General features: G+C 50.6%; 1 protein-coding gene across 2 annotated transcripts; it reads right to left on the reverse strand.

The window, feature by feature from the left end:
* Positions 1-25,218, reverse strand: SPDEF (SAM pointed domain containing ETS transcription factor). Of its 2 annotated transcripts, XM_006860380.1 has the most exons (6): positions 24,817-25,218; positions 12,055-12,519; positions 9,075-9,272; positions 7,269-7,316; positions 7,023-7,169; positions 1-264 (listed from the first exon to the last, which is right to left on the reverse strand). In XM_006860380.1, the coding sequence occupies exons 2-6, from the start codon at positions 12,488-12,490 to the stop codon at positions 86-88; spliced, it is 1,008 nt and encodes a 335-aa protein (XP_006860442.1). In that variant the 5' UTR covers positions 12,491-12,519; positions 24,817-25,218; the 3' UTR covers positions 1-85. The 2 variants fall into 2 exon arrangements, with proteins under 2 accessions (XP_006860442.1, XP_006860443.1); XM_006860381.1 differs by lacking the exon at positions 7,269-7,316.

The following is a 25,218-nucleotide window of genomic DNA, read 5'->3' on the forward strand; positions in this document are numbered from 1 at the left end:
TCTGGGTCTTGCCAAGGCAGGGCAGGCAGGAGGAAGGCCTGGCATGGGCAGGTTTCCAGGGAGGCCCTAGGCCCACCCACAGCCCTCAGATGGGGTGCACAAACTGGTAGACCAGACGCTGGGAGATATCAGGCTTCCGGATGATGCCCTTCTTGTAATACTGGCGGATGGAGCGGCTCAGCTTGTCGTAGTTCATGGCAGGACGGTTCTTGCGGATGCCCCATAGCCGGGCCACCTGGGCCGAGTCCTCGATTTTAAAGATGCCTTCAGGATCAGAAGGATCCAAAGAGAGCCATGATGGAAGCAGGAGAGGGAGTGGGGTAGGAGGGAGAAAGACGGAAACCAACAGGTTAGTCTCATGAAAACCAAGGGAACCAGTGCTGGGACCTCCCTCTGCTCAGGTCAGGGCAGGAGGGTAAGGTGGGTTGGAGAGCAAAATGGACAGACCTCCCTGTTGTCGTATCCTGCCATTATGGTCTCTCAAAAATATGCATTATAAACCCTAACCTCTATGCTTGTGCTTGTCATTCCATTTAGGAATGGGTCGTCTTTGCTATGTTACTGAGGTAGGATTAGTATAGGGTGAGTTTTGAATCTAACTCTTTTGAGATATGTTGTTGTTGTTGTTGTTGTTGAGTGCCATATAATAGAGATTAAATGCTAGAGAAGAGGTAGGGTAGGGTAACATAGATGCCAAGACAAATGGAGATCTCAAGGAAGCAGGAAACATAAACTAAAACTAAGGACACTAGGACCTTCAGCCTGAGCTCATAGAGAAGGGAAGACCTCTCCTAGCTGGCACCCTGAAATCAGACTTCTATTCTCCCAAAATGTGAAAGAATAAATTTCTCTGGGTTAAAGCAACCTATTTGTGGTATTTCTCCTATAGCAGTACTAGATAACTTAGACAGAATTGGGTACCGAGAGAATGAGGTACTGCTCTAACAGAAACTCAAAATGTGGAAGCAGTTTTAGAATTGGGTAATGAGTAGAGGCTGGAGAGATTTAAAGTGCATGAAAGTAAAAGCCTACACTGTCTTAAAGAAACTGTGGGTAGAATTATGGACATCAAAGGCAACTCTGGTAAGAGCTCAGAAGGAAGTAAGGACTGCTATAGAGAAAGTCTCTATCATCTAGCACCAGCAACAGAATGCTGCTAGAAATGTGGGCATTAAATGTGCTTCTGGCAAGACTTTAAAAGAAAATGATGTGAATGTTGTGAAGTATACAGGGGACAAAGTTATGAAAACTTCTTAGACATAAACACCTTGAGAGAATGGGTCTCTGGGCATGGGCCCAAAACCATAGTATTGAGAGACGCCAAGATCAACTGGCATAACATAATCCAGAGACACATGTTCTACATCCTACTTTGGTGTCCTGGTGTGATGATGTGGGTTAATGCAATGAACTGCAAAGTTGGTTTGAACCATAAGTTTGGTGGTTCAAACCCACCAGCCGCTCCTAGGAAACCCTATACAGGGTTGCTATGAGTTGGAACCTACTTGACAGCACTTAACAACAACCACTTTGGTGACTAGTGACTGGGAACTGAAAAGTGGCCATCTAAGGTCCAACTATCGATTCGTCCAATGGACTCAGAGACCACATGAACACACAGTCTCTAAGACCCTGAGATCAGAAGAACTAGATGATACCCAGCTACCACTACCAACTTCTCTGAAAGGAATCATATTAGAGGGTCCTAGATAGAGTGGGAGAAAAATGTGAGATCAAACTGAGAATCATAAAGCCCCAACACTGCGTTCCTTGATCACACTTCAGGTCTCCAACTGAATTCACCCCTCTGGCTCAGTTTTCAGCCAAACAATAATCAGGTCTCCATGGGGAACAATAACACTAGGGAGATATGCACACCTTAGAATAATCAAGTCATTGAGATCAAATGGGAAGCATTTTCCCAAGGAGAGAAATAGAAACAGTAAACCAATGGAGGAAATGGAGGAAGTGGAATAAGTGATGTTGCATTGAGAGGATTGCAATCAATGAGATGAAACAAAATGTGTATGAATTGTTGAATGTAAAAATAATGGTCTTATCTGTAAACCTTCACCCAATTTACAATAAAAAGTTACAGAAAAAAGAGAAAATTATGAACATGCAATTGGACAACAGAAGAAGGGTGATGCTTTTTATGCAGTTGGCAAAGTACTCGAATAAATTATGTTCAGTGTTGGAAGGTAGCACTTTTAAGTGACAAACTTGGATGTCTAGCTGATGAGATTTCTAAACAAGATCTCAAAGGGGTCGTGTGTTTCTCCTTGCCACTTTTGGTAAAATGCATGAGGAAAGAGATGGACTCTAAAATGAACTGTGCAGAATGAAAACAGAACTAAAAGATTTCAAAAATTCTGTTATACAAACTTAAGGACACGTGTCCTAGAATGTTCACCAAGGATGTGGCTACACAATCTTTTGTTAAAGAGATTAAGTCTGTGACTAATGGATCTAACCAACTACCACAGCACAAAGCCCATCGGCTTAGATTGAAGGGGACAAAAGGAGGGAAAGGAAAGCATGCTGTCTGCCCTTGGAATTCCACAGGCAGGAAGCAGGTCAAAGGAGCTACATCTGTTGTCCTTTAAGAAAAGAACCATTACTGGTATAGTTTGGAAGTCAGCAGAACTGTTGGAAGGAGCACAGGAAGCAGGGCTTTCTCAGTTTCAAAGGGTGGGGCCATGATCACCTGGATCTCAAAGGGGCCACAGCCTCCTAGATTTCAAAATCAGATCTTTGTCAATTTGGTTCCAGAGTGTGGGGCTGCCATTAAAGTGTGCCAGAGGGCTGGGGCTACCACCCAAAGCTGAGGGAGTGGGGCTGTCATACTCAAGTAGCACTAGAACAGGGCCTTTGGGGGCCAAGGATATGGGGGGTAATATTCAGGTAGATTAGGAGAGTGGGGCCACCCAAAATTGAGTTGCCATCCCAGTAGACCAGAAGGCAGAGCTGAAACCAAGGACTAAGTGTCCTCCACTCAGAATCCAGAGAGTCTGGCCAACACCCAGATGCTACAGGACAGGGCCATTGCCTAAATGGTCTCAGAGAACAAGTGCTGTTGTGTTGGTTCTGACCCATAACCACTCTGTATAGGGTTTCCGAGGAGCAGCAGTGAGCTTGAACCACCGACTTTGCAGTTCAAATTGATTTTGCAGTTGAGCACATTAACCTACAGTAGTGCCACACGAGGACTACGAGCCAATCAATGTAAATTGTTCTGGATTTTTTAATTTGTTTGATGCGTATTATCCTTTCTTTCCTCCAATTTCTCCCATTTGTAATGGAAATGTCTTATCCATGTCCTACTATTGTACTTTGGAAACAGACAAATTATAGTCTTGATTTTACAGGTTCATAGATGAAAAGGTATTTTGTCCCAGGATAGAATTCACCTACAATCTCACCCATTGTTATAGATTGAATTGTGTCTCTGCCAAAATATGTGTCAACTTGGCTAGGTCATGATTCTTATTATTATGTAAGTATCCTCCATTTTGTATCAGATGTAATTATCCTATGTGTTGTAAACCCAAACCTCTATGGTGTTAAGAAGGTAGTAATGCTTATGATGCAGTACGCAAGCTACAGAATTAGGTTAGTCTCTTTTGAGATATAAAAGAGATATATCACAAACAAGAGAAGAGAGGAGGTAAGGTAGATGTCAAGACACATGGAGATCTTCAAGGAACCAGGAAGCAGAAGATGAGAAGACAGGATTTTCCTCAAGAACGTCCCCCTAGAGATAGCACTCTAAACTGGGACTTCTAGCCTCCTAATGAGAAAATAAATTTCTGTTTGTTAAATTCACCTACTTGTGGTATTTCTCTCATAGCAGCATTATTAGAGAATTAAGACAGCTGGGATCTTTTAAGACCTCAAACTATGATACCCACAACTTGGGCAGGCCTGCACCATCCAGCCTGAAGATGGCTGGGCCAGTCACTCACCTGGCTTTGTGCCTCATTTCTGTTCTTTCCAAATCACCCACCACACTGCTTCTACCAAATTGTACACAGTGTAGAAGAGTGACCCAGGCAATCTGTGCTTGAGGTCCAACTCCTGGACTCACCAACTCTGTGATATTTGGTTAAGTGAGTTAGCCTGTCTGAGCCTCTGTTTTTCCATCTATAAAATGGAGACCACATATCTACTCCCATGGTTGTGGTGAGAGTATAGAAATGTGTCACACACATACAAGGCCTCAATAAATGGTAGTGAATACTACGGTGTCTCACACCTCTTGGAGTCACAAGCCTCCTGAGCACCACCAGGGTGAACCTGGGAACATCAGAGAGTTATTTGGACCACCTAGGATCTGTCAAGAGACTCTGTCTCTGTTTAGAGCGTTGCATGCTCTACTCAGCTATCTGCCTGCCTTTGCCCTTGCCTTGCAGTCCCAAGCCTAAAAGGGCTTCTTTGCCCTTCTCAGACACATCAACCCACATCACCCTTTCATGCAGGATTAGTTCATGAGTGGGGCAATGAGCTGGGCAGAACTGGGTTTGAATCCCTATTCTGCCCATTCTTAGCTTCTTTCTGGGACTACATTTTTCTGTCTGTAATGAGGGCACTGTAGTGATTACTAGAGTCCTGGTGTGGCACTGCAGGATAATGTGCTGGACCACAAGGTCAGTTTAAACCTCAAGGTCAGCAGTTCAAACTACCAGCTGCTCCTAGGAAACCCTATACAGGGTAGCTGTGGGTTGAAACTGACTTGATGGCACTTAACAATAACAATAGTGACTCCCAGGGATTGCTGAGTTGCTATAGAAAGCACTTAGAATGAAGTGCTGAAGGATGTGCCCCTTGGGGCAACTTATTACATTATTAATTCCCTTAGTGCTTGCTCCTAACCCTGTGGGCAAGGTTCAGTTCAGCACAGTCCCTCCAGGAAGCCTTCCAGACTCCACACTAATCTTCCTTCCCCAGAACTCTACCACGGGGCTGCCCTAACCCTCATGAATGGTTCCATCTCACACGCCCCAGGTTACCACACAGAAACTTCTCCTCCACCTCTGTCCAACCCATTTTATCCTCTACACTCAGCACCATCCCCTCCATGAAATCCTGGACCCAAGCACAGCCTTCCCCCACTGATGCCCCACAGACCACCATGTCCCACACACTTCATTTCACTGCCAGTTCTCACACCAGATAAAAGGTCCTTCAAGGACAGGGCAAATCTGAGCCTCCCCTCACCCCTCACCCCACAAAAGAAAAGAAATCCAACTCACAGCATAGCATCAGTTCTGACTCATAACCACCCTACAGCACAGAGTAGAACTGCTCCATAGGTTTCTGAGGCTGCAAATCTTTATGAGCACCAGCTGCCTCATAGTTCTCCCAAATTGCAGCTGGTGGGTTCAAATGGCCCACCTTTCCGTTAGTAACCCAATGCTTCACCACAGAGCTCCTTCCCTTCACCCCCCAGGACACTGTAATTCTCTGTAAAGGTCACTGAGTGGGTGTGAGGCCTGAGTAGGTGCCCAGTAGAGGATTGTTGGGTGAATGAATCTAGTTCATTTTATAGATAAACCAAGGTCCAGTCACCACAGCTACCAATGGCTTAAGACCCTGCTTTCTTGACTCTGAGCCTTTTTCAAAATACACACATCAGCTAGCCCTGAGCTGTTCAATATGGTGACTGAGCATTTGAAATGTGGCAAATCCAAATTGAGACTTATACATGGGGTTACAGGAGCCCTGGTGGTTAAGTGTTGGGCTGCTAACTGGAAAGTCAGAAGTTCAAACCCACCAGCTGCTGTGTAGAAAAAATATGTGACAATATGCTTTTATAAAGATTTATAGCCTTGGAAACTTTATGGGGCTGTTATATTCTGTCTTATAGCATCACTATGAGTCTGAATAGACTCAACGGCAGTGCGTTATATATGGGGTCAAAGTTCCTGGGTTTGCACTTGACTACTAACCTTGATAGTTTGAAACCACCCAGTGGTTCTTTGAAAGACATGTCTGATGCTGTGCTACTATAAAGGTTATAGCCAGAAAAACCCTATGGAGCAGGTCTATTCTGCAACACATGGGGTTACGATGGATTAGAATCATCGTAGAATCAGAATCAATGCCAGGTTTGGCGTTTTTGGTTAGGGAGTATAAGATATGCTTCACATTTAGAAATGTAGGAAATTATCTTATTAATAACTTCCCATATTGATTATATGTTGAAATGATAATAACTTAGATACCTGGGACTAAATATATTTTATGTCAATGTAAAATTCAATTAGTTTGTTTCTTTTAGTGTAGTGGTTATGAATTGGGCTGCGAACCTTAAGGTCAGCGGTTCGAAACTACCAGCTGCTCTGCAGGAGAAAGATGAGGCCTTCTACTCCAGTAAAGATTTACACCCTCGGAAACCCTGTACAGGTTCGCTATGGGTCGGAACTGACCCGACGGCACTTAACAACAACAACATAGGAAATTTAATATTAATTATGTGGCTTGCATTATATATCTTATTAGACTGTTGGTCTAATCCCCTGTGTGATGCTCTGACATTTTGAGAGTAAAGACTGTGTCCAAGTTCTCAGCAAATAATTTTGAGCTCCAACTGTATTCTGGATGGTGTCATCAGTTAACATTTGTGGCTGTAAGCTTAGCAGTTGGAAATCTGAGTCCACGCAGAAATGCCTTGAAAGAAAGGCCTGGCGATCACCATCAGAAACAGCTACCGCTGAAAACTCTGTGGAGAACAGTTCTACTCTGAAGCAACTGGTTTTATGTTCCACGCACTGTGTTGTGCTGGAGATCTGAAAGAAGATGGTGTTTTATTGGAGAGACAGACAAACATGGATACAAGTTGCATATAGACTCTGGTGTGAGGTGGGAACCCAGTAATAGCAGTAAGGGCAGCTCCACCTCTCTGCCCAGCTCTGACCCCAGCCAGAGCACAGTCAGGCCTCCACAGATCCCAGGACTCCCTGGCTTCCATTGCTCCCCGGCCCCAACGCACAGCCCGGCAGCCTCACAAGAACCTTACTCACCCTTCTCCTTGTTGAGCCACCTGATGAAGCGGCCATAGCTGTGGGGCTTGAGCAGCAGCTCTTTGAGGAACTGCCACAGGTGTATGGGCTGCCCAGGGCAGGAGGAGTCCACCTCACTGTCAGTCCAGTTCTCTTCACTGGTTGAGGCTGGGCAGCAGGGAGGGTGGAGGTAAGCTAGGAACCGCGGCCAACTCTCAACCCCAGAGCCCGCGCCTTGACCCCCTCCTGCCCCTGTCACGGGCTCACCACAGTAGTGAATCATCCCAGGTGAGGTCTTCTCTTTCATCCAGGCTGCTGTAGAGCAAGGAGAGGAGGTTGGGGGACCCAGACAGACCCCACCGAGTCTGTGTTTGGGTGGGGCTACAGGGCCACAGAAACCTCTTTGTGGCTGGGGATTGTCCCTCTGACACCCTTCCTCCTGCCAGTCTGGGAGGACAAGTTGTTTACAAGGAGCTGCTTCCGGAAAGAAGATTCTAGGATTTCAGAGATAGAGGGACCTTAGAGAGCTTGCATGCAACCCATCATTGTTCATATGAAGAGAGCAGAAATTGAGCCTCACTGGGTCTCCCTTTCCTCACCTGTAAAATGGGTCTATGACATCTCACAGACCTTGCAAAAATCCAAGGTAATTAATTCCACAGAGCACCTCACTCAGTTCCTGGCACAATCAAAAGCGGCTCCCTGCCCTCCACTGCCAAGTTCACCAAGCTCCTCCAGCCCTCTCCCTGACACTCCCACCTCCAGACAAAGCAGTGGGGGTGGGAGGTAGCCGCTGAGGAGCAGGGATGACTTGCCAGCTCAGCTTCTGCCCACGTCACCGCTGGCTCTCAGCCTGTCACTAACTGTTCCCTGGACAGCCTGGACTGGGTGGGACGTAGGTCTCTGACTGGGCCCTACAAGTGGGCTTTGTTCTTTATTCATCTTGGGTCCCTTAAGGCGGGGGCCTTGACGCATTGAGCAAGCACTGCCATCTCTAAAGCGCCTATGGGTGCCTGGTGGATTTAGATCATTTGAACATTGGCTGCAGTCATTACGAGACTTGAGTAGTGGTATGTATACTGAAATGGGCCGTGATGGCACGGTGGTTAAGTGCTTAGCTGCCAACCGAAAGGTTTATGGTTGAACCCGTCAACTGTTCCAGTGAGAAAGACGTGGCTGCTTGTTTCTGTAAAGACTGACAGCCTTGAAAACCCTGTGGTGACGGTTCTATTCTGTCCTATAGGTCACTATGAGGTGGAATCGTCAGGTTAGCAGTGAGGTTTTGGTTTTATGTATACTGGTGTATATAAACTCCATGTATGTAAAAACAACAAAAAAGTACATTATTTATGATCTTGTTGTCATGGAGTTAGTTCTAACCATAGCGACCCTATAGGATAGAACAGAGATGCCTGATAGGGTTTCCAAGGCTGTAATTTCTACAGAAGCAAGCTGCCACATCTTTTTCCTGCAGAGCAGCTGGTGGGTTTGAACCTTCAAACTTTTGGTTAGCAGTACAGCACTCTGCCCCTGCTCCATAAGTAGGTAGATTGATAGATATTGTGGTAAAGTGTTGTCAAATCAGTTCTAACTCAAAGCAACCTTGCATAGGGTTTGCAAGGAGCAGCTGGTGACTTTGAACTGTCAATCTTGCAGTTAGCAGTCTAGTGCTTATCCTATAGAGTCACACCAGGACTATTAAAAGGGCACACTGCATTGGCCAGGAATCAAACTTGGGCCTCTAGCACGGCTGTGAGAATTCTACTACTGAACCACGAATGCTAGAGCTGATGGATGGATGGATGGATGGATGGATGGATGGATGGATGGATGGATGGACAGATAGATAAATATATAGAGATATTGCTTGTTAAGGCATAGACTATGTGCACAGTAGACTCTGGCACCATATTCTATGTAAGCAATGTACGTACTCTGCAGATCTGAGATTCAGAACAGAGTCCTGAATGGAGTCCAAGGAGTACATCCCTGGGGGAGATCCCTAAGCCCACTTCCTAGCCTGATGTTCCCCTGGGAATCCTGAGGGGCAGCTTACACCACACCCTGGCTCACCTGACTTCCAGATGTCCAGATGGGCATGAAGCACATCCCCACCCAGGGGTGAGCGCTGGCGGAATTGCTCCTCAGACATGGCGCACAGCTCCTTGCCCCCCAGCTCCTGGAAGGCCTTACCCACGGGGGGCAGCCGGTACTGGTGTTCCGTCCACAGGAGCCACTTTTGCACGTTGCCAGGGCTCCAGTCCACAGGGTCTAGTCAAGAGACACCCCCTCAGCACCAAGGGCCAGGTGATAACAGCACCCCAAATAATGGACCACTGTGTTCTGACGGGGCTCCTGTGGGGAGCTGTGGTCCAGGGCCATGTCCTCCTTGGGATGGAGATAGGTCAAGGACTTGACAGGGACTTGAGGGACCTGGGAGCAACTTGGGATCTGAGGAGGGGGCTGCCAAGAAGAGAGGAACTGGGTCCCTGAAAACAAATTTAGCTCAAGGCAAGGCAGCTTGGGGCCTCTGCATCCCTCACTCCACTGGGGCCTTAGGCCCTCCCATGGATCCTCAGACCCTCCAAGGATCTACTGGGGGAGTTCAGTTTGGGAGGGGGCAGTGACATGAAGGTGAGTTCCTTCCCAACTCATGCCCTCTGCAAGCTTTTTAAAGAACCCGAGAACAACACACCCAGGGATTAGTTTTACAACTCACAGTCCCCATCACCCACTTGTATTTTACAGATGAGGAAACCATTGTTCAGCACCTGCCAAAGAGCTGCATAGCAGCAGCTCAAGTGTGTGAATAAATGAATGGCAGAGTATAGACTGGTAGGGCTCAGCCACAGACCCCAGAGCTGGGAGGGCACACTGGCTCAGTATCCTAGACGTCCCCTGGGGAGCTGTTCTGGGTGAGCCTGGAAAGGCGCGGGCTGGGAGCCAGACTGGTGGGTGCAGACACAATGGGGCCTCCAAATGAACACAGTGGTCAGAACCAGTGTCCCAGTTGGGTGACCTGCTGACTGACCTACCCCCACTTAATAAGCTCATTTTCCTTCCTGAGGTCAGAGCAATTTGTTCCTGTCCCCATTGTTCAGGGAGTAGGCCCCTCCCAGTCCAGAGTAGAGGTAGAGGCACCATGAGAAAACCTGCTGGGATAGGGCAGGCAAGGGGATTGGGAACCAGGAGGACTGGGGCATCTGTGGGAGCTGCCTAACTGGGAAAAGCAACTGGGGGTGGGGTGGGCCCAGCTGAGTCCCTGGAGGAGGAAGGAGCTGGGCCTGGGGTAGTGGGGAAGAGTGGGGAGGTGCCAGGAAGAAGAAGCCAGGACCCAGAGACCCAGGGAGAGGTATCAGGCCCCCCAAAGCTAGAGAGATTCTGGAAGACAGAGACTGGGGACGTGTGGTATCAGCTCCACAATCACATCTCAAGGGCAGGCCGTCACAAACATGCCAGGCCCCCTGATGTCCCACCACACCAGGACCCACATCACCACCCTTTTAGAAATGCATTTATCCATGTGTTTATTATCTGTGTCCCAAGTGTAACCTATATTCCGTGAACCTAAGTTCAACATTCAATCCTCCAGTCCTGAAACACTGCTGGTAGTGCTTGTGGCTGAAGTCATTTAAAACTATTTATTGAGCATCTAAAAGGAGCTCTGGTAGCGTAGTGGTTACGAATCGGGCTGCGAACCTTAAGGTCAGCGGTTCGAAACTACCAGCCGCTCCGCGGGAGAAAGATGAGGCTTTCTACTCCCGTAAAGATTTACAACCTCGGAAACCCTGTACAGGGTCGCTATGGGTCGGAACCGACTCGACGGCACTTAACAACAACAACATTATGTGCAAGGCAAGCCTTCAAACGGTTCAGTCATGGCCAATGAAAACAAAGGCTGCATATGAATTGCAGAGCAACCAAATCTCTTATGAGTGGGGATTTTGATAATGCACTGGACTGCAAGATCAGTTTGAACTACAAGGTCAGTGGTTAAAAACCACCAGCTGTTCCTTGTAAACCCTATACAGGGTCACTAGGAGTCAGAGCCAACTTGACAGCACTTAACAACAACAGGGAAAAGGCATCAGTGTTCTCTCAAAGACGGCAGCAGGTATATGTCCAAAGCAGAGCAGTTGGCCACCATCTTTGAGCGGTGCAACTCTTACCTGTTTCCTACTCAGACCAGAATTTGCCACACAAGAGATTTGGTTGCTATGCAACAAGTAGCTGCTCTGGTTTCCATTAGACATAATGGAACCATTTTGAACCAGTCTGAAGCCCAAGTGCAAGGTGATATTCCAGGAACTGGAAACGTAGCAGTAAACAAACAAAAATCCTCCAGTCTTGTGGAGTATACATCTGAGCTGGAAAGGTAGACGGTAAAATGGTTACACAAATAAAGAGTGTAGCATGTCAGGTGGTAATAAGCGCGATAAGAGAAGTGAAGTGGAGAACGGGAATAGGAGGTAGGGTGTGGAGAACAACTTCAATAGCGAAGCCAGGGAAGGTCTTATTGAGATAGTGCCATTTGAGTCAAGACCTGAAGGAGGTAAGGGTGAGCCAAGAAATATTCCAGGGAAGGTGCTAAAATGGGAGTATTCTAGAAATAGCAAAAGAACCGAGTGTGAACTTCCAGGCTGAGAGATCAGTAGGTGCAAAGGTCCTGGGGTAGGAGTGTTCTAGGAACAGCAAAGAGGCTACTATGGCAGAAGCAGTGAAAAAGAGGAGAGCAGAGATGAGTCCTGGAGGAGGTTATGAGTCAGATAGTACAGGGCTTGAATTTGCTTCTTTCAGCACCTCCCAAGTAGGGGTACTGGTTGGGTGTGGTTGGAGTACAGAGGTGGGTTAGAACTTTCCAACCCTGGCCCACGACTCGTGTGTGTGTGTGTGTGTGTGTGTGTGTGTGTGCGCGTGTGTGTGTTATGGGCTGACTGTCAGGCATCTCTGGGACTGCGTGAGGTTGGGGTGAGGAGCCCTGTTGGCAATGCTTCCAGCGATCTCAGCTGTGCTGCGCCCCACCTGGTGAGATGGGCATGTTGGAGGGGCTCACCTGCGGTGATGTTAAGCAGTTTGCAGGCCGTCTCGATGTCCTTGAGTACCTCGCCCACCACCATGGACTGCACCTGCTCCAGCGAATGCTCCTCCAGGGTCAGCCCGCCTGGCGCCAAGTCCAGGCTGCCCCCTGGCGCCTGGCTGTCGATGACCGGGCACTGCTCAGGCTCCTCGAGTGGCTGCTCCCGAACGCTGGCCCCGGGACCCTTGGCCACCCAGCTGCTGTCTTCAGGGCACAGCATGTCAAAGTAGGAGAGGTAGAAGGCAGATAGGCCCTGCTCGGGTGTGGCAGGTGGACTGGGGCTCCAGTCTCGTCTCTCAGGCCCCACCACTCCCATGGCTGCCTTCTCCAGTCCTGTCCGCAATACCGCGTCGGTGGGCAGCAGGAGGCGGCCAGCGGGCATGCTGCTCAGGCCCGGGCTGGCGCTGCCCATGCCGCTGCTGCTCGGGCTGGTGGCTGCGTCTGCACAAGTAAAGGAGGGAGGAGAGTCAGCATCCCCATGGGGGACACTAAGCTGGTTACAGGAATGAAGAGCCCAGTGGGCAGTGGCTGGGCCTGGGAGAGAGTCAAGGGCTTCCGGGTCACTGGGCAGCTGGGACAGGGCTGGGCAGACAGGGAAAGACAGTGTGGGGGTGGAGGCAGGAGGGCAAATGGGCAGCTCTGTGACTCTCCAAGGAAAGTCAGATTGGCTGGGAGCAGCAAATCTTGATACACATATTGTGCATTAAACAACCTCCTGGGTACTTGGCCTCATTCAGTCCTCACAATGGAAGGTGTGATTAGCCCCACTTAGCAGATGAGCAAACTGAGGCCTGGAAAAGGAGCCCTGATTTATATCCAGGCTTCTACCCCCAAGTCAGTCCATATCCAGGTCCCAGTCTACTGTTCTGTGAAGGAAGTTACTTCTGGGAGGTAACTTAAATCTTTCCTTCTGCCCTTGAAGAGGCTAGGGGTTGGGTGGAAGGGAGCATCCTGTAGGCCACCATCATCTCCACCAGCCAGGTGAAAGAAGAGATGAACAAATGTGTGGGATGGTGGATTTGCCCTCCCACAAGGCCTCTTGGAGGATGTAAATAAATTCTGAGTATCATTCCTCAGTGACCAAACTCAAAGATGTGCTTGTCCCTGCCTTCTACCTCCAGGGCTGGGGGTCTGGTACCCAACCTACCTCCTCCTCCCCTGAGAGGAGCTGCACCCTGGCCCATCTCAGTTCCCAGACCCTCCACTCTTCCCCCAAGTCCTGGAGGAATGCACAGCTGTCCAGAGGTGAGGTCTTCGTGCTGACCTATAAGCTGGCTTTTGGGGGGAGGCAGGAGGAGATGGAGAACAACTGAGACTTGTAACCATGCAGACACTCACTCCTCATTGCTGCCCCCTCAAGGTCCCTGGGAGGAACCCGATGGCCTGTGACATGAGGAACTAGGGACCTCACTCTGCATGGGTCTCCTAGGCTGTGCTTCTCCCAGGACCTTCCTCTTAACTCCAGAAGAGAGCTCACAGTTCGGGTGAGGCAGGGACTTGGGAATTGCACATTTTTCTAGGATACGTCAATGATTTGTGAGCTTGAGATTCAACACTAAATCAAGGCCAGGCCCGGGAAGATGATCAGCAGATCTCACTCCCAAACATACAGGGAACCGTTAGCAAGGAGGGAAGCAGCATATAAACCTGTCAAGGCAAGTTAACTTGTGTCCTTTCTCAGAGGTACTGATCATTTAAAGCCGTGGTTCTCAACGTATGCTCCCCAGACCAGGAACATCAGCACTGTCTGGAGACTTGTTAGAAGCACCAATTCTCAGGTCCACCCCAGAGTTATTGAGTCAAGCCCTCCAGGCAGATTGTGATGCCCAAGTTTGAGAAGCGCTGCTTTAAATGCATCTGACAAGTACCAGGGGGTGAGGCTTTAATTAAAGGGCCTATAGACCCTCTAGGTTGGTTTGAACAGCAAGGTTGACGGTTCTACCACACTAGCCACTCCTTGGAAATCCTATGTTGTTGTTGTTATGTGCCGTGGAGTCGGAACCGACTCATAGCGACCCTGTACAGGGTTTCCGAGGGTGTAAATCTTTACGGGAGTAGAAAGCCTCATCTTTCTCCCGCGGAGCAGCTGGTAGTTTCGAACTGCTGACCTTGTACAGGGTCGCTATAAGTCAGAAATGATTCCACAGCACTTAACAATAACAGACCCTCTAATAAGGATCCCTGGAAGCATAGTGGGTTACAAGTTGGACAGCAGTTTAAATTAACCAGCCACTCTGCAGGAGAAAGACGACTTACAGGGTCCCTATGAATTGGAACTGACTCCATGTCACATAACCACCATCATCAGACCCTATAATGGTGGAGTTTATGGTGTCACTTGGGATAGTGGGGAGGTGGGGCTCCCTGGCCCATCTCAAGTCACCCTGTGGGACAGATGGACTTAGCCTAAGCTTGTAGCCCACAGCTGCCTTATTGTGAGCTTGAGACGTTACAGGTGGGACAAGGGAAAGAACCCTGCTTGGAAGTCACCTCTGGCTTCCAGCTAGCCCATTCGACACCTTTGTACAACTCGGAAAGCGATGCCTTTGTCCTCTCTAGGTAGCAGAGCTTAATGAATGACGCCCAGGTGGGATCTCAGCCCCTCTGGCTCTCTCAGCCAGGCACCCTTGGGTAGTGTTCAACCTTCCCAACCTTACACATCAGCCTGTCCCATGGCAGAGAAATGCCAACAAGATAAAGGTGGTTCCCTTTGATTTAGAATCTTCCCTTCAAGGGCTCCTTTAAGTGATGAGGAAGAAAGTTCAGGGTAGGGTGTGGTGGGCAGGGGCTGAGGGAGAGGTGGGGTTGTGGGGGACAGAGGGCAGGCCTGGAATTATTTCAAGTCCTTCTGTGCAAACACACATGTGTGTTGTGGGCCCATGTTATTTACCCAGGTGGCGCCAACAGCGCATCCTGTCCCTGGATCCCCACCCAGGCCTGTGCCCATGCCCTACCCCCCTTGCAGCCCCACCCCTAGGGACCCTCCCGCACCACCTTTGCCTGCCTCCTGCCCATCCACGTCCCCAGAACCTTCAGGCCTGCCACGTTAGGACAGTCTCTGCCAACCCAGGCTGCATGCCAGAGAAATGGAAACTTTTCCAAGAAGCAGGGCAACTTGCTTCCCTCGTGGCCTGTTTGCTTGGCCTCAGCCCCAGGTAGGCTGGGAGGCAGCTGCCGTGTTTTAGAGCAGGGTGGAATGAGGGTTTGGTGGGGATGAATGGGAAGGGCAGGTGACAACATTTACCCAGCCGAGACGCAATGACACATCCCTGACATTTGTTGACTGAGCTGTGAAGCCCTCACATCTGGCCCCTCACCAGGGAGAGACGTTGCACAGGGCTTTTTCTAATTCCCATTTTGCAGATAGGAACATTAAGGCCCAGTGCTCCTTCACCTGTGAGAACTCCCTCCTCCTCCTCCACACCCTGCATTCCAACTTTCCCTCAACCTGCTCCTAAATGCCAAGGAATCTGCTCTCAACCAAGGCTAGTCCCAGCCCCAAGATTTCCTTGGTGAAAAATAAGTTAACCTGCACCAGGAGGAAATGCCCAATTGTCTGCAGACGGAGGTGGTGGGGAATGGTCTCCCCCCCTGTACGGCCCACATATGGGGGAACCCTGGTGGGCTGTTTAGGGAACCTGGGGCCAGTGTACCCAACACACAACTCTGCCATCTTCTCCAGGTTATGGTCCACATTCAGGACCAAAGAGAGAACTGCTCGGTGAGCACCTGCTATGTGACAGATGCCCATTGCCCCCTGGACTACTCAGTCTGGGTGAAATGGACTCACCTATCTTACAGATGTAGACAGTAAGGCTCAGAGAGGTTAGGGCCAGGAGCAGGTGCTGCTTACAGTGAGAGTCCCCCTGAAGCTCCTGCCTTGGTCAGCCCTGTCTTCCCCAGGCTCCGATCTGCCTCTTGATTGGGTCCCATGATTTTTATCTAGCCTTGCTGTCTGGAAGTTTACTTCACTCCTTATCAAGTTCATTTCCCTTCAACATCCTACCGTCAGACACCCCAATGCTCAATAACTTCCCATAGCTTCCTGCCCCACCCCATCTCAGTGGGTTTCTAAGCCCACCTTCTACCTACTTCATACAATCAGAGCTGGAAGGGACCATAGATCATGTGATCATTGTATAGATGAGAACAATGATACCCAGAGTGGGGAAGGGACTCATTTGCTGGGTCACCAGGATTGACAAGGTGACCACATATTCAGACTCTAGTGAGAACCAGCAATTTTCCCCTGGTCCCTGCCCTGTGGATACAACAAGACTGTTTTGCCTTCTGTTGTGGTCCCCCTACTCAAGGTGCTCCTTCCTCATTAGGATGCAGCTCAAAGTCCTCCTCCTCCAGGGAAGCTCTCCCCAACAACTCCCTCCCCTAGCTTCTGTGCTCTCTCTGCTCTGCACCATGCAATTCAGCCATGATTGTAACCACGGTGGTTGTCCACCCCTGGTTACACATGTGCGCTGAGCAAACCGAGGTTCGGAGAGTGTCAGGAACATGCCATTGGTCACACAACACAACCAGAACCAGACTAGAGGCCTCCCAATCCTCAGGCCACTGTTTCATAGCCCAAGGGCCTGGGACAACCTGGTGTTTGCTTCATCCTGATCCAGCCCAGCCTCTGTAGGCCAAGGGACTGCCTGTCTCCTGAGCGATGCCTTTAGCTCTCCAACCCCGAGTTGATCTTTTCTTGATTAAGCCACGTGTCTGGATTAATCCTGGCTCCCTCCTGCCCTGGAGGCTCTGGCTCTAACTCTAGACAAAGAAAGTTTGGTAACAGCTGGTGGAGGCCAAGGCCCAGAGACAGGTCCACATCGGTGGGGTGGCGGCCAGAGAGATTAGCTACCTCTGGCCCCTTCTCTCAGTGCCTCCCATTCCCCCAAGGAGGCAGATGAAGGAAGGATAGAAGGAACAGAGGAATCCAAAATCAGAGCTGACCAGCAGCTGTTTCCCACACTACCCTTACCCCTCTGAGCCAGGAATGTGGCCCTGGGCCTCCCCTGCCTCCTGGATTCTCACCCCACCTGGCACCAGCAAACAGTTCCCATAGACCTCCTGAGCCCACACCTCTTTACTAACGCCTGAGGCTGTTGTGGAGGTTGGAACCAGTCTTCTATACTGTGTCCTGGCAGACTCACAGATGGCACCTACTGAGAGGGTTGCAGCATGGTGTGGCACTGTAGGATCAGTACTGGACCGCAAGGTTGGTGGTTCAAACTCACCAGCCGCTTCTTGAGAACCCTATACAGGGTCGCTATGAGTCAGAAATGACAACAACAACAAGCCCCTGCCTCAGTCCTGAGGACTTACCCTTCCCAGATTCAGGGAACTTGGCTGCAGGCTCACCCCAGTAAGAGGAGCACTGAGGGGAACTATATGGGGAAGAGGGTGACAGATGCAGCTTCTATGCACTTCCCTTTTCCCCTAACTGCAGTCCCTCTCTCCCTCCACACAAGACTCTGGCCCCCTCTGTGGGCTGCAGTCAGGAGGCTGTGATGGTGGGATGGGCACCTGCCAGGAGTCATGCAGAGTGACAGGGGTCCTCACTGGGTCAGCTGGTCAGCACCTTGGAGAGAACCAAGGCCTGCCTAAGGTCACAGGGAGCTCCTGACCTGCCTCCTGGCTTCCCACAACCCTAGCCTCCCATCTCCAGCCTAGCCTCTTCTCTCTCCTGTGGCTCTTCTCAGCTCTTTCCCCTCTCTTCTGGGACAGACAGCTCCCACTCTCCCAATGAGTCCTAACTCCCTTCCTCTTCAGAACTGCTCTTCAAACTAGCAGAACCCAAGAGAAGCAGTCACTGTGGTCAGGGCCCACCATGGGGCCTCAGGGTGTCTGGGCCTCCTCAGAACCCACGGCCCCCATCACACACTCTTCCTTCTTCCCTTGGGCTGGTTCTCCAGAACTGCTCCCCTTCTCAGTTCCCAGCTCCCTCTTGAGTTCAGGACAGACTCTGTCCTTGCATCCTAGTACTTCCTCCTACTGTATATGTTTGCTGCCCAGGGTGGTGGCTTTCCTCACAGGACAGACCACCCTATTACCAGGAAGGGCTCCTGGACTGGCGGCTTCCTGGCCCTCTCTCAATCATCCTACTTTGGGCATCCCAAGAACCTGCTGGTCCAGGGTCTCCGAGGGCAGGGAGAAGAGAGATGGGTTTCTAGAGGTTGGCTGAGAGAGGCCTTGTCTGTCTGAAACTGGGTGGCCTTCTTCTACCTCCCAGATCTCAGGTCTGTCCAGGTCATTGATCTGACTTTCCCAGGAGCCCCTGCTCTCTGGGAGGTGTGGCTTGGGGAGCTAGGCAGTGGGTCTGGTAGCTTGAGTGTGTATGTATGTGTAGAGAGGAGATGCAGGATGAGAGTGAAGCCATGTAGGGATTGGAGGGTGGGTAGGGAATTGGGGGGCCAGGTCAGGCACAGGAAACAGAAGTGGAGGGAAGAACTTCAAGGAAGCCTGGTTTCACCTGCTTTCGCCACCATTCCCTGAGGCAGTTGAAGCCTGACCACACATTTGCACCAGCCTCCCCTGCACATCCTACTGCCTGGGTCCCCTGGCATCTACACACATGCTGTCTGACGCTGCTTCCAATCCATTCTGGGACAAGGTGATGGCCAAACTAAATAAATCACTTCAGAGGACTCTCCCAGCCACCCCCTGGGGCAGCCAGTATTATTCACATCTGGTGGACAAGGGCGCTGTGACCTGCTCTGGGTATGTGTTCAAATGCAGCTAAGCTGGAATTTGAACTCAAGTTGGAGTTTCATACTCTTTTCAGTTATGCTGAGGGACTTGGCATCTTCCAAGTCCATGCTGACCACCCTCTGGCCTCTTGCCTTTGTTCAGGCCACCTACTGATCTAGCCCCTGAACCTAATAGGCCCATGGTGGTCACAGTGGTGGGATCTGGGGGGGCCCACAAGATCAGTCCCATATAGAGTTTGCTCCAAAGGAGGATGTGGTCTGGAAAGAACTTGAGGTCTCAGCTCCTGGATGTGCCCCTTCCCAACATCTGGGACACCCTCGGCAGTCCTGGACCTCTGAGGGACCTCGGTCTCTTTATATTCAAGGGGCTGGCCATCTCCCAAGACCTTTCTCTTTCAGCCCTGATCCTGATCTTGGGGACTTGGGAGGGAGATGGTGGAGGGCCAGAGATGGACACTGTAGGCTGTCCTATAAGCAGAGATGTAGTTCTGGGATGGCATTTTCAGCATGTTGAAGGGTATGATCTTGATCCACCCTTCTAACCAAGCAGGATCACCAGTCAGACTGTCCTTCAACTCACAAATCACCCAGCAGGCCTGTCCCCACCCCAGTAGTAACATCTCCTCCCCACATACTTTTGTCAGCTTGGGAACCCCCGTCTACACAAGACTTGGGATGCAAATGAGTGATGCTGAGGGACCATGACCTGGGTTTCCAGCCATACCAAGTACAGATTCTGTCTGGCTTTCAAAGCTTTCCAGAAATTGAATTTTATGCCTTTATTCAGCCCTTATTGACATGTGTTGTTGTTGTCATTGGCGTTGTGTGCCATCAAGCAGATTCTGACTCACAGGGTAGAACTGCTCCATAGGGTTTCCTAGGCTGTATCTTGATGTATCTTCTTCTCCCACCTTCTCTCACCCAGAACCAGCAAAGCAGAAGTATTGTTTTGTGGGTGTTACAGACTATGGTGCGGTTGTTTCAAACAATAAGCACGGGACTGGACTGTGAACAACAAGATCTGCAGTTCAAGCCTGTCAGCTGCTCTGTGGGAGAAAGATGAGGCTTTCTGCTGCCACGAAAATTCGTTTTCAAAGCCTTGGAAACCCAATACAGGGTTGTAATGAGTTGGAACTGACCGGGAGGTGATTAACAGCAACTTCAACAATCTTTATGGAGAATCCTGGTGTGGTGGTGTAGGGTAAGCACTGGACTGCTAACTGAAAGTTTGGTGATTGAAACCCACCAGCCACTCCTCAGAAACCCTATACAGGGTCGTTCAACAGCACTTAACAACAACAACTTTTATGGAAACAGATAGCTAGGTGTTTTCTTCCACAGACCCACTGGTGGGTTTAATCCACTAGCCTTTCGATTAGCAGTCGAGTGCTTACCAGTGTTTCACCAGGACTCCTTTACTGAGCATGTTGTTGTTGTTGTTAAGTGCCGTCAAGTCGGTTCTGACCCTTAGCGACCCAGTACAGGGTTTCCGAGGGTGTAAAATCGGTTTCATTTCTCAGCAGCTCCAGCACCAGCTTGCCTACCTCCCTGACCCTAGCATATACATACTCCCCATCCTGCGACCCAATTGCAGCCGTATCCCAGATTCCTGCTTTCTCTAACTCAGCTATAGCATTTCTCATGATCCAGCTCCACAAACCCTCTTGGGGAGGGGGGAGGGGGGACAGGCCGCAGCTGTGGCCTTTGAGGTTTCATGGATGCCCTGTTCAGGTGAACAGCAGTCCTTAAGGGTCTGGGGACCCCTGGATTTCACTCGGCACATGCTGCTTCTGCTGTGGATGGTCCTTGCAGCCTCAGTCTCCTCATCAGTGAAGCGGAGACTCAGAGACAACTGTGTCTCTGGGTTTTGACATGGCAGGGCAGGGCAGGGCAGTGGCAGTGGCAGGAAAAGGCTTCACAATTTCTGAGAGGCGTGTACACACATTGCTGTCTTATCTTGGTTCTTTTGCGTCTCTGCAGCTTCCTCCTGACACAGCACAAAGCAGGGACCAGATGTGCTTCATGATGATTCTGTAAAACTTGATAGTCTGGGGAAGAAGTCTGCCTGAACCCCAACCCTTGGCCCAGGGAACATGCCTTGGGGCTTGGGAAGGGGGGTTAGGGCATGAAGGCTCTCCAACATCACAACAGATAATAAAAGTCCTGAATGAACTGAATGAGAGGTGAAGAACAGAAATAACTTCCAAAATTTTCTCAATCTGTTGGGGTGGGTTATTAGGACTTATGGTGTGCAGTCGAGTCAGTTTTGACTCACAGCTATGCTGTATAGGGTTTCTGAGAGCAGCTGATGGTTTTGAATGGTCCATCTTGCACTTAGCAATATAGTACTTATCCTGCATCTCCACATCAGGACCGTAGGGGTTGTTAAAGGAGCCCTGGTGGTGTAATGGTTAAGCACACATCTACTAACTGAAAGGTCAGCAGTTTGAACCCACCAGCAGCTCCCAGGGAGAAAAGACTGGTGATTCACTAAAACCAAACCAGTCTGTTGCTGTCAAGTGGATTCTAATTACGGTGATCTTATAGAACAGGGTAGATCTGCCCCACAGAGTCTGTCGGGCTGTACATTTTTACAGAAGTAGCCTGCCACAGCTTTCTTCCTAGGGAGCGGCTGCTGGGTTCCAACCACTGGCTTTTCGGTTTGCAGCAGATTGCGTCCACAAAGGCTATAGACAATAAAACCCTGCTCTGTAATACACAGGTGGTCTCCATGAGTTGAAATCAATTTGATGTCAATAGATTTGGTTTGTTTGGTTTGGTTTAGGGGGTTATTTAGGTAAAGTGTCAGCAGGGATCTAGCACCCTTCAGTCCCCGGCCCAGGGAGGCTCAGGAAGGTGGGAGTGGGAGGAGCTGGATCCCAGCTACTCTCAGACTACTTGCTGCCCCTAGAGCAGAAAGGCCAAGGACCACAGGAAGAGTTCCAGGTGCGGTCACTCCCAGCCCCCACTCCCCAGTCCCAGAGCTAGAGGGAGGAGAGGCGCCTTGATTCACCAAGTTCCCATACAGGCCTACTGCCCCCTCCTCAGATCCTGGGTGGACCGTGGTGGTCCTGTCCAGCTTCCAGCTGTGTCACCCGAAGGTCCCTGGCAGTAGGGGAGGGGCTCAGGAGGAAGGAGGATGATGCCCGCCCAGCCACTGAGATGGGAAAAGAGAATCTGGCAGAGGGCACTTCTTAGGTTGGCTCCCCCCAGGGCTGGGCAGGGAAACATGCAAACTAAGTTGGAGAAGGAGCCCAGCGTTAAATGTCAGGAAGAGCCCAGGGCAACTCGGCTTTTGCAAAGTTTGCTTTGGGAAGAGTTGTTCCACCTGACAGGCATTCACTTGGCTGAAGCACCAGGTGGGGTACTGAATGGGATGAGACTTGCAGCTGGGAGGAGGGTCCCAGACCCAGTTTGAGCCCTATACTCCCTGCTATCTAGTTCTGGGACCAGGGCAAGTAACGGGCCTCCTCTGAGACTCAGTTGTATCATCTGTTAAATAGGCTGTCAAAGTTGTTGTTGTTAAGTGCTGTGGAGTCAGTTGTGACTCATAGCAACCCTATGTAGGGTTTTTTGAGGAACAGCTGGTGGGTTTGAACTGGTGACCAGTGGTTCCCGGTCCAGTGCTGACCCTACAGCATCACACCAGGAGTCAAAACTGTCAAAAGCATGTCTTAAAATGGTGGTGAAGTTTGAGGGGGACCGTGGATGGGAACCTTTGTGACTCATGAAGGGCTGGGGTTGCATGAAAGTGGCACCTGGGAGCAGGTAGTGGATGGGGTTGTAGACATGGGGAGGGAGAGATAATGGTGTGAGGCATGAAGAGAACAAAGAAGCAGCTGATGATGGTGGGTGGAGGGAGAAAAGTGGGGTCTGGGGGAGAGAAGAGGATGGTGGTACAGGAGTCTTAGGCCCCTTGTCCTGGGGTCACCCACCTTTCTGGCCAGCCCAGGACAACTGCTGACCCCTAGGAGGAGCCAGGCCTGGAGTTCCAGTCCCACCCACTTTCCCCCCACCCCCTCAGCCTAGGGGACAGGCTGCGAAAGCACACAGGCTTGCAGATCAGAAACTTCCAGCCTCTCCCAACTCCTATGCAGTCTTCAAATCCCCACTGTAGACAGTCTCCTCCATGAAGCTTCCTTTCAACAGCCTTAAGTTCCTCAGAGACCTTCATATCCAACCTTTTTTCACAGATGAGGAAATGCAAGTGTAGGGAGAAAAGCAACTTGGTGGAAGAAAGGGTCTGTAGATCCACTGCACGTCTGGTTCTGCAAGCCCTGTCTCTCTATGCAGAAGATCTCCTTGTCAGTCTGGACTGACTTTCCCAGGTCCCACTCAAGCTGCATCACCAAACCAGTTTAGCACAAAAGTCTTCCCTAATTGGCTATTAACTTAGTATCTGCAATGAACTCGGTATTTAAAAAAGAAGAAAAAAAAGTAGATTCTCCTGGTTCTTCCAGTTACTACCAGCAACACACTTTCTGAGCATCAACTGAGCACCTACTGGGTGCAGCCCTCTTTACCCTCAGGCTAAGTGGGTAGAGTCTTGGGCTCCGGCCTACTTCAGAGGATCCTTGTGAAAAGTGAAAAGTGTAAAGTGAATTGGGTCACTTCTGCCAAAAAGCTTTCTAATTGGTAATGTTCAATAAACACTTCTGGATCCTTCTGTGAAGCCTGGCACAGTGTAAACACTTGTCTGTTCACAGTCAGAAGGTCCAAGAGGGAGAATCGTCCCCTAACCAGTGAGAGGTCATCTCCTTCACATCTCACCCTCCAGGAGGCTCTGAGGATGCTCCCCACCTGACCCCCAAATTTGTCTGTGAGTTTGGGGTGGTAAGATTCTAAGCTTTGAGTTTCTGACTCTGGTCCCTCCCCCAGGTGGGCTGAGGGCAGGCTCATCTGACTGGGCTGAGCAGTGGCCCAGGCCCACCTGCCAGATGGAACCTCCTCCCCAGCCCTGCCCTCCATTCGGGCCTGGGGCAGCCCAATGCCTGTTTGCTTTGTTACTCAGAAGAGCAGCTGGTGCTGGGGAGCTGTCCCTTGATTAAGGGTTGTCGGTGAAACTGTTTATTGGGGATGTGGGGGGCAGGAAATAAGGCCAAGGCCCAGCCCTGGCCAAGGTTAAGGAGAAAGACTGTGACTGTCATAAAGGGCACAGGTCACTCTCAGCTTGTGTCCTGGATAGGAGATGCTGGATGGCCTTGTCTAACAGGGTGGGGAGTTGACCTACCCACTCCACAACACATATGCCTGCCACGGATGCACACTCCTTGTCCCACTTCAGGCCCCTCAGTCTTCTACCCTACCATCCCCACCACCCCCTTCCCTATATGGCCACAGGAAGACTCTGGCAAATGTTGGAAATAAGAGTCTTCAAGGGATTCCACACACACACACCCCACACCCACTTCTGCACACACAACTGTTGATTTCTTAATGTTCTCAGACCGGGCCCGTGGGTCCTCAGCTTCCCCAAGATGCCTGAGCACACAAGGTTTGCCTGCAGGTCTCCCAGACCTCCTGGTTCCTGTGCTCGCCACTGGCCAGCCCAGCCCCTGTGCTCTGGGCCGGACCCCCAGCCTTGGCCCTGAGTTTCCAGGGCTCCTGCCCACTCAAGGCCTGGCACAAGGGCAGAGAGCCCCTTCCCTTAGCCCAGCAGCCCTGCTGGCCCAGCAGAACCAGCTGGGTCTTAGGGGCTGGGGCTCTGCACCCACAGAGTTGCCACTGTCCAGTTGGACAGACTGGGCTTAATGTGTAGCCCTGACAGAGATCATCACAGACCTGGTGCAACCCAGGTTTCACCAGACCAGGGTGCTCACCCAGGCTCTGGGAACAGCCCAGAGAGGCTGAGTGGATACCTTACAGGGCAGGTAAGGGACTCTGAGGGTGAAGGAACCCAATCACAGGGTCACTGATGCAGGGAGATGAGGCCCGAGCTTGCAAAGAGTACCTCCAAGGCCTGCCCTCAATCACTCACCTTCCCCAACTTAGCCCCTGTGGTTGGACCCTCCATTCCACCTGCCAGACTTACCTGTTAGTTGCCCAGTGCCCAAGGAGTCGTCCACTGCAGTGTCAACCTCAGGGACCAGGAGGAGGCATGGGCATCCTGGGCCACTGCTGTGTCTCAGCCGGGCATCTGGGGGGCCGGTGGGGCCAGAGGCCAGCAAGGTTGGGGGCAAAGGTGACACTCGAGTGGGACGTCGGGGGCCTGGCCACCCTCGAGGGGTGGCTTTCTGAGGTCTCAGGGCTGGGTGTCCTGTAGGGAGCCCTCTGCTCCCAATCCAGGGATGCCTGTTGGTGCTATGGCAAGGCCCAGCCCCCAGGGGCCTACAGAAAGGCAGTGGGCTCCTGGAACTTGGTCTGCAGGGCAACGTGTGGACAGGCAAGTGCAGGAATGTATATGCTGGGAGGAAGTCAGGCAGCCGGGAGATGA

The sequence above is a fragment of the Chrysochloris asiatica genome, unplaced genomic scaffold (assembly GCF_000296735.1).
Source record: "Chrysochloris asiatica unplaced genomic scaffold, ChrAsi1.0 scaffold00038, whole genome shotgun sequence".
Classification (NCBI taxonomy): domain Eukaryota; kingdom Metazoa; phylum Chordata; class Mammalia; order Afrosoricida; family Chrysochloridae; genus Chrysochloris; species Chrysochloris asiatica.